At 35.4% G+C, this 14,090-nt stretch overlaps 1 protein-coding gene across 1 annotated transcript; it reads right to left on the bottom strand.

Annotated features, from left to right (window-relative positions):
- Positions 1-2,194: 2,194 nt before the first annotated feature.
- Positions 2,195-13,841, bottom strand: TEX36 (testis expressed 36). Its single transcript, XM_058189100.1, has 3 exons — positions 13,646-13,841; positions 10,035-10,166; positions 2,195-5,200 (listed from the first exon to the last, which is right to left on the bottom strand). The coding sequence occupies exons 1-3, from the start codon at positions 13,694-13,696 to the stop codon at positions 4,874-4,876; spliced, it is 510 nt and encodes a 169-aa protein (XP_058045083.1). The 5' UTR covers positions 13,697-13,841; the 3' UTR covers positions 2,195-4,873.
- Between the last annotated feature and the right edge of the window lie 249 nt (positions 13,842-14,090).

Below are 14,090 nucleotides of genomic sequence, written 5' to 3'. Positions count from 1 at the left end.
CTCTGTAATTCTAATTTACAAATGAATGATAAAAATCAAAGGTTATCATATATTTGTTATCCCAAAAGTGCTTTTTCAAAAGGCAACTGAACTTCCAAGAAGCATTTTCAGTTTATATTTCTTTCAGTCATCTGGTCATTACCACTCTTTCTGAGAGTCATTGAGGCCTTTTGGAGGCTTTTCTATGCCCTCAGGGTCACTTAAATTGTGCAAATGGATGTGGGCTCTTTTTGGAACTACTGAAAGGACTATATTGTAAACAGGAGATAGGTGGTGTCGTATCCCTCCCCCTCTGATGAGAGAGGGATGTTCAATCTTAATGTAGATGGCCTCTTTGACTTTTCTTTCAAACTAGCGGTCTTCTGTGTCCAAAATGTGGAATTTGCTGTGCTCTCTGGATGCAATTCAATGTAGTGGCTATTATTTTTAAAAACTCTTCATGGCATATGGCTTGGTTATGTGAGACTGTCACTTTCTCATCATTTCTACCTGCCCTATAAGATAGGACAAAGTGGCACAATTCATGCCTCATCCACTAACCTATGTCATCTGATGGGATCTAGAAAGCTTTTGTCTTGTAGTGCTTGATCTTTGGAATAGCAAATCCTCCCCCCCCCCACTTCCAGTTGAGACTGGTCCAATCCTGCAAGCTTTTAAATGAACTCTGAAATCATGCCCCCACCCCACACAAGCTCTGGAATAAGTCCAGCTGTATATATCTGGTGTGGTACCTATTTCAGTTAGTGAATATCTTATTCCTCCATTATATTTACTGATTTTGTTTTGTTTTAGGCACTGTGTTAATCTGTGTACTGTCCAGAATCGATGCTGAGTGCAGGCAATCTTACAAATATAAATTTTAAATAAGTAAACACTTTTAGATTTTGGGAAAAATCTATCAGTGTAGTATATTTACTCAGGAAAATTAGATGTTTTTCATGCTTATTGATTTGCAGTGATTTCAATAAATGATTAAACTAAAACATTATCAGAGGCTGTATTGATACCTACCATTACATATAAAAGAAAATGTTTATAGCTGTAGATATTTTTGTTATTCATATGAGGTATTTATATAGTTTTTAAACACTGGTTATATCAAAGTGCACGAATGTTGTGCCGTATAATTTGGAGGCATGCTCAATACAAAATGCAGCATAAAAATTACCATTTCTTCATTATGAATGATTTCTACTCTACCTCCTTGGACCTCAGTATAAGCTTGAGTTCCCACTGCATATAATTTATTATTACTGCTGTAGATATTGTTTTGTGTAACACTACATAGAGTATTTCTAGAAATATATTGCAAAAACCTACAGGGAAGGAAATGGCAAAATAAAACTGCTTTGGAAGTTATTACATTTTTATAATAGACCAGCACATTATTCCCATAGAAAAGCACTTTAAGAAAATGGTTTGGATATTTTCATCAAAGATTTTTTTTTTGCAAGCCCATTTTATTTAGACTTTGTGCTGGCAACTTGGAACAGATATTTCAAATAAATTACATATGATGTTCTAGTACATGACCTCTAGTGCGCTTAATTTTTTTCAATTAGAATCTCCTATCAATGAACTTGTGCCTTTCATCAGAAACACCTTCATTCTATCTACTTTCAATTCTGAAAGCAGAAAAACAGCTTCCATGCCCAAATTAAAACTAGCTAAATTCTTAGAATTGTAGCCCAACCCTTTGCTTGTATAATCAGAAACTGATTGCATTCAAATTCAGGGGTCTGATTCCCAATATGTACATACTGTAGCGAACTCCCTTACAACACTTTCTTCCCCACTGGGAAGATCTAAATAATTTCCATTTAAAGATGCTTGGAGACAGGCTGGCAAGACTGGAATTTTCAAGCTACTCATATAATGTGGGCAATTGCCTATTCAGAATTAAGTTTTTTTTTTTAAAATCAGATATCTATATTTAAAAAAATATATGACATGGGTGAAGGACAGAGCTTTTAAAAATACTGAAATACTGCTTTGGTTTGGCTGTATTTGTTAATGACAAAATTCTTTCAATCTCCACATGAGAAATACGCATCCATTACATATTTGTACTGTTAGCAACTTTTAGGCTATGTGGTAATCCTTTATTGACTCACAACAGGTTATGCAGCATTCATGTGTCAAGATTACAGGCAGGTCAAGAGCAGTAGCATAATGCAATTGATGGCTTCCCTGCCTGAAATATGTGAGAAATCTTAATATTATTGTACCATTAAAAAATAAGTAGTAATATGCTAATTTATTATGTTCTACTCACAATAATCTCTCTCAATGTTACACTTTATTCTGGGTTATTATCAATGGTCCTTTTGTCCTGCTTTGCAAGTTCAAGATGCTAATGCCATCTTCCATAAGATCAAAGCTCAGACTCATTTTTCAATGCACAAATATTAGTCTAATCCTGTTAATTAGAATGGGTATCATCTAATGAACAGGGATTTACATTAATTTTGTGCAAGTGAAATATAAAATTGAAAATCTTTATGAAATCTAGATTACAGGGAATTAGGTAGAATTAAGTAATTTGGAATCTTTGCTTGCTGCTATAAATTGGCTTGCTATATTCACTTATAATGTTAAACCTGAGTTAAATATTATAGATGTAAAAAGAATGTATTTTTCCTTCCACAGAGGACCCAGACTGCCCTCTTGAGTATGCCAAACAGCATGGAGTACTTCACATACTATGTAACTGGCATGCATTTTAGTTTGGAATCTGCTCAGGGATGAAGTTCTTGGCTAAAGCTCTGGAAATTCTGATACTGCAATAGAGACAGGCTGCTTTAATCAGTGATGACATAAGAAATCACTTCCTTTTAACAATGCCATGCTCTTGGCTTTGTTACTTTCTAGTGATAATGTTAATTGTTACTTTCTAGTGATAATGTTAATTGTTTTGTGTTTCAAAATGTGCAGCAGCACACAGGGATCTCAACAGGGAGTCTTTTAGAAAGAAAATCATCATCACCATTTTTACCATATTTGTTGAGGGTACATACTACATTCATTTGGAAATATTCCATAAAACGAAGTTTATCATCCAACGGTGTACAATTAATACACTGAGTGTGCATACAGCACATAATTTAAATGAGATGCTTCTGCATTGGCTTAGAATTTTATTGCTGATTCATCTTGCATTAGTACTTTTGGCAAAAAGTGTAAAAGGCTTAACTGCATCTTCATGGTTGTATACTTCAGACAGAAAACCGTGACGCTTCTAACTTCAGCAAAGACAATTTTTGCAACTAGCCATGAGAAAACAGTGATATTTCAATCATTAAACCCCAAAGGTGCTTTTTTCAAGAGGCAACTGGACTTTCTTGTTTTTCTTCTTGGATGAGAAGTGAAACTGTGGGGGCTCCTACCCTTTGGAACGAACTCCTCCCTGGCTTGCGTCAATTGCCTGACCTTCGGACCTTCCGCCGCGAGCTGAAAACGCATTTATTTATTCAAGCGGGACTGGCTTAAATTTTTAAATATTTTTAACTGGGGTTGTATTTTTTATGAATTTTAAGGGTTTTTAAATTTAATTATTTTAAATTTCGGCCGACTATTGAATAAGTTTTTTAATTTTTGTTTTAATTGTATATTGTTATTGTTTTTTATAATTGGCTGTACACCGCCCTGAGTCCTTCGGGAGAAGGGCAGTATAAAAATCTAATAAATAAATAAATAAATAAATAAATAAAACATCTTCAGAGAAAAACAAGAAAGTCCATTGCCTCTTGGGACAACCATGACCTGGATGACCGAGAATCTCCATAGACATTCAAGCATTCAGCTAAATTCATTTACTTAAAATTACTTAAAATGCCTTGAAGTTGGATGGCACATGTCCTCAGTGGTTGACAATAGTTGATAACATTCAGCAGAATTAATGAGATTGTGCAAAATAAAGAATCTGATGATATAGTCTTTACTGTAAAAAATATGATGTCCAATAATCATGTATTCCTAGAACTTTGCTTTGTTGTGAGAATGAATTTTATGAATATAGCTATAAAACAAATGATGTCCATGGATTAGTGTCTTGATCAGGGGAGATAATGTAACTAACTGATAGGTATTATCAATTAAACCTTCAAGAACTCAAGTAGGCATGGAAAATCTTTGGCCAATTCACAATGACCTTGGTTGTCCACACTTCCTTTGCTTTCTTATTAGGGATATTTACTCCCATCATTTTATTCTTGCCTTATGTTTCCTATCATTCAGATCATAGTTTCCAAGTCTTTTATTGCCATGCTTTCAATCCCCCCTTTATGTTTTCTGTATAAGAGATGAGAGAGCAAGCTAAGATGCATCTCTAGTGTTATGGCCTTCTATACACCTAAGGCTCAAAATGGAGAACTGATACCAGGTCTGATTGACTGGGGAGTTGTTCTTGTCTCTTTGCCAGACAACTTGAACATCTGGTTATAATCCTGGATTCAATTCTTGGATTTCTCTGCCTTGGCCTGGCTGTTCTCACTGGCAATTTGCCCTGATTAAAAGGTAAACCTCACCTTCTCTGTAAATGGCTCTTATTTACAACTTCTTAAAGTGCTATGTCTGCTCCTTAACTGTTGCATAATAGAAGTAACTAGCTGATATCACAATAAAGTGAAACATTTTAATATTTATCTTGAGACGGGAAAACTAAATGTATATTCAAAGCAATATTAAAAAGTTTGCTTTTCCTATGGCAGCATTGATCTTTTAAGAAAATAAAATACAACCACTCATCCAATTGCCATGACTTTAATGCCATTTAGGTTCTGGAAATCATTTCAAAGAAAGATTGGATCCCTTGTGTTTTTTAAAAAAATGTATTTTTCAGTCCTACATGAAATAAGCATGAAAACCTGAAAATTTATTTTACTTCTTCTTCAGCAGTTGAAAGATTTTCAGGTTCTGAGCTTTTAGTAGCTTCTGTAGGTGCTATATCATTAGAACCAGTGTAAAATTTTGAAAACCACATGTAATCATTCTTAGGTGCAGAATGTAGAGCAATGCTTTTATCAATATGGCTTTTAGGAAAGCGACCTAGAATGGAATGTTTAATATCTGGATATTGGACAAATGAACTCTGATAAACAGAATGGTAGGCATTGCTGCTAGGAATTTGCTCATGGGCTAAAAAATAGTAGTTTTGCGAACAGTGTTGACGCTTGTCTTGAAATTTTCTTACTCCTAGTCCCTAAAAGAAATGAGAAGGCATTTATTTTAGATAGCATGTTCTGCATTATGTTAGCAAACCATCAGGAAAGGCTTTACTAAAAGATCTTGGCTAGCATGTTGATAATTAACCTACAAACTGTTTCTGAAACTTATTCTCATCTGATACATAGCAAAAGTAAGCTTTTGCAACCTCACTGCAGTAGAAGTGTGGACTTCATAGAAACATGCAGTATCTTGGCAAGACCAATCTCTTTTCCTCAAGCGCAAAAAAGATGTGTAATTCCTTCATTCATTACTGAATGGATTTTTAATATGTATCTGTACACTAACTGAAGTGTGCAAAGCAGACCTGGTAAGTATTGCAGGCCATAAAGGACAACTTCTGGATGGATGGATCTTAGACAATCAAACCCTGCAAATGTCAGCATTTTTTGATAATACAGGTAGTTCTTGACTTACAACAGTTCATTTAATGACCTTTCAAAGTTACAACAGCACTGAAAAAAGTGACTTATGACCATTTTCCACACTTATGATCATTGCAGCATACCCATGGTCACATGATTTACATTCAGATGCTTGACAACTGATTCACATTTATGATGGTTGCACTGTCCTGGAGTCATGTAATCCATTTTTGCAACCTTTTGACAAGCAAAGTCAATGGGGAAACCAGATTCACTTAACTATGTTACTAATTTAGTAATTAGTGAATTCAGTGATTCACTTAATAAATGTGGCAAGAAAAGTTTTAAAATGGGGCAAACTTACTTAACAAATTTCTCACTTAGCAACATAAATTGTGGGCTCAATTGTGGTCATAAATTGAGAACTGTATACATATGTATCTACGTTTTCAAGAACTAAATAAAGATCCTCTAGTACACGGGTGTCAAACTAGATCACGTCATGGGACGTATCGTGATGTTTTCTGCCTTTGCAGAGCCGGGCTGGGCGTGGCCTATGCATGATGCATCTGGCTGGCTTGCTCTAATACGTCTGAAATTTTGGGGAAATATGAATTGCCCTACTAAATAATAAATGCTATTAATATACCTAAATTTCTACAAAAAAAATTTGACAGCCTATAATCGTGATGGTATGGCATGCGTGCTGGAGGTGGCACACAGAGCCATCTCTCCAGGCACATGAACTGTCACCCATTGCTCTTCCGATTTCTGGTGCACGCTGGTCTTCGTGCGTGCATGAGCACCAGAAACCAGAAAACCAGGTGGCCGATGTGCATGCATGTGCCGGAAACTGGAAGATCATCTTTCCAGCATGCACATGTGCACCGGGCCACTCTCTTCTAGTTTCCAGCATGCGCGCGCATATGTTCCCGTTTTGGCACTTGGTCCTGAAAAGATTCATCAACACTGGCCTATAACTTGATATATTATCAAGTTTAGTTATGTGTCATAACTGACAAAAAATTTAAATAAGCTTTCATCAGTTTTGCTATTCAGCTTAGAAGAAGGATCAAGGTTATTTAAAATATTTATGAGTTGGATCAGAGCTTAAAAGTATGACTATCAAATCTACAGACAACACCACAATAGAAGTGAGATAATAAACTCCTTAGAAGACAACATCACAACCTAGGAGAATCTTATATGCTAAACTGGGTGGAATTAAATAAAATGAAATTTAAAAGGGAAAAATACAAAGTTATACATTTAAGTAGGGAAATCCAAATCATAAGTATAATGATGGGAAGGGATCAAACTAGGCAGCAATACATGCAGTAAAAATCTCACTGTCTTGATACATCATTAGTTGAACATGAGCTTCCAAAAAGCAAAAACAATTCTAAGTGCTTCAAGAGAAATATAGAGCTCAAGACTAAGTCAAGTCATAATCCTTCCCTATTTTGCTTTGATCACATCATATTGCATCAAATTCTGGGCACATTTTAGAAAGGGCATTGATTAATATGCAGAGAGAAAAGAGAATGTGATAAAGGGACTGGAGAGAAACCCTAAGGATCAAGTGGAGGTATTGGATACGCGGAGCATGAAGAACAGAAGACTGCAGAAAAATGAAGGGCTGTCATTTAAAAGATGGGACAGAATTGTTCAGTTTTGTTCCAGGGCATAAGACAAGAAACAATGGATTTAAAACACAAGGAAGTGGATTTTATAACAGAAACAAATATATGTTGCAGCAATAAAATACCATTCATAATATTTGATAAACCAGTAAAGTGTAAACCAAACGATTTTCACAAAAATTGCCTACCTTTTGCTTTATTACTTAATATGTATAAAGTTTGCTTGCAATTACTACAAGCAGAACACCTACCAGTCTCCTTCCCACAAAAAAAAACCCTTCTCCATGAAAACATATTATAAGATATTACATTGATCAAAACTATAGTTAAATATATTCTTAACATGTCATTCTTCCTTTTCCAAAAAAGGCTATTGTTCATTACAATCATTAAAGTGAGACATTATGCATTCCATAATATAGTTTACTTAGTTATGGCTTACAGGTTTGGATAAACTGAAAAAAATGTAACTTAATATAATTTGTAAACCAAGCAAAGTTCATACACTGCACTGAGTCCTGGGTTATTTAACCATAATTGACTTTGAATAAGTTCACACCATTAAGCTAAAATCCATGGTTTTATAAAACAAAATGGCTGGATTCAGACAGTGAATTAAATTACAATGTAGTTTCTTCACTTTTGAATTACCACGTTATGTGAACATAGAGTAAGTGACTGGAGATAAAATCTTTTCAGTAGTGGCACCCTGCCTCTACAACTTTTGTTCCAAGGAATTCCAAAATCATTCTTTTTCTTTTCTTTTTGGCAAGAAGTAACAAATTTCTTATTTAGCCAAACCTAACCAAATAGTTTATACTGCAAATCTATTCTTCTTTTTTGGGATTAAGCCATGTAAAATTAAACGGGCTTTACTTGTCTTAAATAGACATTTATAGGATATGTTATATCAACCTACATGTTACTTTATGGTCTTTTTTATATTAGTCTACTGAAATATCTGATTTGCAATTGTGTCTGTTAGACATTGTCCTATTTTTTTTTCCAATTTTGAAAGCTATTGTGAGGGTTTATGTGAAAAACAGCTAAAAAATGGCATGAGTACATAAATAAAAAGGAACGTAGAGCAACTACTGCGAATAAGCAGAGTTCTGATACATGCCCCTTGGTCATTTTATACAATAATGCCTGCCTGGAAGTACGGCTAATATTTATTGCTCCATCCATGGTTAGTTAATTATTAGTTAATTCCTTGTTTCTGTGTACAAACCAATTATGCAAAGGCATCTAAGGTTGTTATCCACACCTGGAGGCAGGAGGAGTTTAAAAAGAGTGATCAAGCATATTGATCAACATGCTAGTTATTATCAGATATTCCAGTACTAAAAAGCAAAGAAGTAGGTGCCATAATTTAATATAAGCACATACATACTCTATTACTCCATATAAAATAATCTTTTTCTGCTTTGGGTATAAATAGAAAACAGAGCAACTGCTAAGGGCTGTCTATTTAGGGCTCTATAAGAACAACAAAAAACTCCAGGTTCTATAAAATAATTTCATTACTATCTAGCACATTTCAGACACAAATCCTTCCTCAAGGACTAATTTCAAAATTCCTCCTATATATTCCATATCACTTTCTTTTAGAAGCTGTGCTGTATAAAAAGTTTTGAAGAAACAAAAGCTCTTCAAGAAGGATTTGTATCTAAAATATAATAAACAATTTTATCAAGAGCCTGAAGCATTTTTGTGTCTTTGCTTCTCCCTCATTTTTTTTATTTTATGAAGGGATTAGAGTTAAGCCTATGGTGACCTCACCCCAAACTCAACTTGATTAAGTGTTCTGAACCTGGAATTTCTGGCTCCTTAGAGAAGTTGAAGCAAACATAAAGGAATTTGTATTGTTCATATCAAAAAGTGCTGCAGCACATGTCAGTGATCAGGTCAGACCATATTTATCTATAGACCATACATTTGAGAAAAGACAGACATGTTTGCTTAACAAATATATAATGTCTATAAAAACTGCCCTTACGCTTTCATAGAATGTAAGGACAGTTTTATATGGAGAAAATGACTTTAATTTGTATTCTTCTAACAAGTGAATTTAATATTTATTAATATCACTAAGGTAAAAGAAGCCAGATTATGGTAGCTTTATTTAATTTACTGTATTTATTAAAAGGCATAGGCAAATGACTTTAGGTCATGAGGTGAAAGTTCTGAATAAACAAGAATGTAGCATTGGGATAAACACAATTTCACTACATTTTACTGGCAAGTGCTATTTTAGCACCTAAAAAGAATTATACATTTAATACAAGGGTTATGAATTTCATTGTACCTCAGTGCCTCCCCCCATGATAAATATTTGTGTGATGGCATGTGATTAAAACTATATAACTAACAAAACTGCTGAGATTTACATAGTTTTGCCTCTGTAAACCCACTACAGGAATGTCTAGAGTCAATGCAGCAAGTTTTGATAGTGTTCCCACTTTGCCTATGGAAATCTGATTAGGAGAGAGAGAGAGAGAGAGAGAGAGAGAGAGGGAGGGAGGGAGGGAGGGAAAGAGAAGACTACCCCTCCCACTCACAACAGTCGAGGGACTGCAACCAGTCTGAGAAATCCTGCATCAATTTTGAAATTCCAAATTAGATTACAATGTACCTGCAAATCTATTAAGGTCAGAAACAAACAGCCTAAGAAAACACTGGTCTGTTACTATAACAGTACTAACTTAGCTACAAATTAATTGAGAAATTTAAAAATTTAAAACAAACTTAGATTCGTATTTGTAGTAAGCTGGAGTATCGTAAAAATTGGGAAAATACTTACTTTCTCACGTTCTTTGTACATCAGTGGCACATTTTTTCCAGTTTGACAATTGGCATCTATATTAAATATCTGCTTTTGCATTGTAGCTGTAAGAGATTCTGGATATATTTGCAGGTTTTCACACTGTTTGAACTGCAAAACACAAACAAAATAATCTATACAATTCAATACTTTAAAAATGAACACAAGATTCTATAGTCTATATTTTATTGTTTGTATTACAGCTACACCTAGAGGCTCTATACTGAAGCAAAATCTCATTCTATTTTCACTTTATAAAAAGATAACATAAATAATTTCTTTTTCCAAGTTACATGAGTTATAAAAATGTTAATTTTATATATAAATTTTTATATAATTATAATGTTAATATATTTTATATACACAAACACTTTTTGGTTATTTGGATTTGAACAAAACAATTTTATTTATTTGATTTATGTGCCACCCATCTCATCTGGGCAGGTCTTATCACATTCCTGTTGGAAGCACCAAGGCGCTTCCAGGTTGAAAGGATTAGCTGGTGACATCATTGTTTTCTGGAGGAAGCCCAATTGGGGTCTCCTTTCATGTCCCCAATAGGACATGAGCTGGAGCAAGGATGGGAGTTCACCTCGAGTCTCGGTGAGGTACAAACATAAAGCCAGTAGACATTAAAATGATATAAAATGATATATAAATTAAAAAGTACAATTAAAAAATAGAGAGGAGGGGAAGCACAAAGGACATGGGGAGGGACAGGGTCATCTACAACAGAGTAATAAGAACTGTAACTGCCACTATGTAGGACATACAGGCTGAAGACCAGCAGATCATCAATGAACAACAAATAGTCAGTTGACATGATCAGAACTTCTTAATCTCACAGCACATGGACAAAGTCGATCATAGAACACCATTAAAAAGAGACAATAAACTAAGAATGAAACAAAATGACAGAAAATATATTCTACAGTAACTAACAGCCAGACAAGCACAGATTAATCCCAGAAAAGCAATCAGGCAAAAAGCAATAGCCTGATCAAAGAACTACTAAGGAGAAAACCACTTCTCCATCAACACTGGCAGCTCAAGCTACTGTAGATAAATAGGGAGCAAACCTTATGCTAACTAGAACTGAGGATGTTAACTATTAGGTTAATGAAACATCTGCAGGCAAACAGGAGCTCTGAAGAGGATCAAGGACTCCACATGAATTTCTGTACTATGTTAATAGTGAGTTTCTTAAAAATGGAAAATAGATAGAAAATACATATTATAATTTAAATTTATAAAGCTGCCCAACTCAATATTGAATCAATGTATAAATTAAAAACAGTTACAATACCTACAAATAAAATAAAAAGAATAATGTACATAAAAGACTAAATAGACATACCATAATTGAAATATACTGCATGCCAAATAGGCAACCTCCCCTTCAGTTTGCATGAGAAAACCTGTTTTTAAAAAAGCACTTAAGGCTTGAAGGGAATCTAAACCTCTGGGGGAATACTAATTCAAAAAAGAGGTGCTGTCACAGAGACGGTGCACTTCTTAGGTCCCTTCAAATAACATTATTTAAGGGATAGAATATGAAGCACACCTTCTCTGTCAAATCTTACAGGGCAGAAACAGGAGACAATTCCTTCAGATAGCCAGACCTTATGCACAAAGGCTTTATTTCAATTATACATGCCAGTTCAGCAGCCTCATTCATGAGTTAGTTACAGAAGAGGGAAGACTTGTTATACACCATTCTGTTGTTTAATTGCTAGAGTTCAGAGCAAATGAGGATCTAGTTACCTAGCAATGGAACTGAACAGTGGCAGCTGGAAAGCATAACTGGCATCAAATATTGACTCAGACATTAATATGTACAAAACTAGTAGAAAGGTAGTAGGTAATAACAGTTAACTCGTAAGGAATGAATGAAAGTCAAAAGAAACAAAAAGGCTTTGTGTGCATCTAGCCACTTTGTGGGAATGTTATCTAGAAGTTGAGTGTGTCAGAAGAAACATAAAAATATAGTGGGAATATGGCAATTAAGTGTGCAAGATAAAACAAGAAGAAGCTTGAGAATGAATGGTACTGAATGAATGTGGGTTAAATACAAAAGTGATTGACTAGTATAAAGGAAGTACATTAAAGCAGTTTGGTCATACAGAGAGAATAAATGAGGATTGCAAAACAGATAAATGAACAAAGAGAATGGAATGGAATATTCATAAAGATGACGATAGACAGATTTGATGAGATTCTCAAAGAGAACCTTGAGAATACAAAGAACAAAAAGCAATGTATAAATGTTGTGTGAATTCAGCCAATTTTTTACTCAATGAAATAATGTTGAACAAGTTATCCCTTAGTGCAATACATAACCAATATCATAGGAATAAAAAAGACAATTAAGAATAAAAGGCTAGCATGTTTGACAAGGAAGCTTGCTATTAAGGCCAAATTAAAAAGGAAAAGGAAACATAATAAAGTATATCTCCAGCATGATTGCATTGTACATAATTTCAACAAGAGCTTTCATAAATAAGTTTTACTTTGCATGAACAATAGCTCTCTACATTCAATATGAAACAAATAATCTATATTAACACTGTCTATTCTTTATTAAAGCACAAAAGCAATTTGGCATTTCATAACAATAACAGTTACTGCTTCTATTGTATCATATACTCCCATTAGAGACCAAGGTAATGAGCCATTCTCTTGCCAAAAGGGGAAAAGAGTGGAGGGGGGGGAAAGCAAATTAAGTAAGATTGCATAAAGAAGGGAAAAATAAATTGGAGGGTGGAAAAGGACGGAGGAGGGAAATGCTAACTTGTATACAAAGAAAAGCATTACTATTATGTACAATGCTTCTATATCACAATTATACTTTCTTCAAATAAAAATGAAGAATTATTTAAGAAACCATTTTTGGAGGGGGATGCTGTTAACTGGTAACATTTTGCAGACATCAGTAATACTAGGGCAGATAAATATTTGTGTACTCTGTGTTAGACTGCAAGTGTTATACTCAATATATTTCAAAATATTCCTTATTTTTCTGCCTTTCTTCCAAGCAGTCAGAGCAATATTTACTATAGATTGCCCTTCTTCTCTTACAAATCTGGTGACAAAACTAGGATGAAGAAAAGGGTCACTTTCTCCAAGATATTATAACTTTTTACACTGCACAAGCTCTTAGTCACACTCAAGGGAAGAGGACAAGATTATTTCAATATTAATTTCAATCTTTTAATCTATTCAACCAAGGCATGCGCTGTGAGAATTATAATCCTGTTTTATAAGGTTTGAAATGATTTTCCTTAAATCACGCAAAGAGACACAGGGCAATACTTCGCTAAGAGTACTTTAGTGCTTTTAGTGCTTTAGTGCAAGAGACGGGAATCTCTCTGTATTTACATCACAGAGGCCGGGATTAAAAAGAAACGAAGGGCGAAACGCAAGCATCTTTCCTCGGATGAAGCAACATTTGGTAACCGAGATCGGGGGCTATTACGCCTTTTTTTCCCCCGCGGACCGTCTCTCCTTCAGGCTAGGGCTCTTCCTTGCCTCCACGTGCCAAATCGACCAAGTGAGCCGGACTCTGGGCTGACCGTTGCCACCTTCCTTACCCAGATACCGTCCCGGGTGGTGCTTGGATTGGCCCGCCTCCCTTTCGGCATGGTGAGGACGCTGAGGCTGAGCGCTCCGATTAGGACTCCTCGCGCGTGGGGGTTAATTTCGCCAGGGAGCCAGAAGGAAGGGTCGCCTCCTCCTCCGAGGCGGAGGAGAAAGAAAAAGAAGAAGAGCAAAAGGTGCAGGAGGCAGTTTTGGTTGCCCCGGCTACCGTTGTCAAGTTCCTAGTTTCTGCGTCACGCTGAGGGACTCCCCTCCCCTTCCTTCTGTTGCGTCCACCGGTCCGAGTGGCTTTCCCGACCGTTAAAGGCGGGAAATCGCTTCTGCGTCTCTACTTTTCTGCTTGAGGTAGTTTTTGTCTTTCAAAGAGCTTCCAGCGGATATCTAGGGAGCTCAAATGATGCAGGGAACTCGTCAGGTCAAGAATTAAAAAAAGGTTGA

The sequence above is a fragment of the Ahaetulla prasina genome, chromosome 6 (genome assembly GCF_028640845.1).
Source record: "Ahaetulla prasina isolate Xishuangbanna chromosome 6, ASM2864084v1, whole genome shotgun sequence".
NCBI lineage: Eukaryota > Metazoa > Chordata > Lepidosauria > Squamata > Colubridae > Ahaetulla > Ahaetulla prasina.
The sequence above is the reverse complement of the archived record's forward strand: the minus strand, read 5'-3'. Positions and strand labels throughout refer to the sequence as shown.

Excerpts from the sequence above, each read along its gene's own strand:
- TEX36 (XM_058189100.1), bottom strand. The coding sequence starts at position 13,696 with ATGCCGAAAGGGAGGCGGGCCAATCCAAGCACCACCCGGGACGGTATC. Across the intron at positions 10,167-13,645 it reads CCACCCGGGACGGTATCTGG|TTCAAACAGTGTGAAAACCT; the intron begins GTAAGGAAGGTG and ends TGTGTTTTGCAG. Across the intron at positions 5,201-10,034 it reads TGTACAAAGAACGTGAGAAA|GGACTAGGAGTAAGAAAATT; the intron begins GTAAGTATTTTC and ends CATTTCTTTTAG.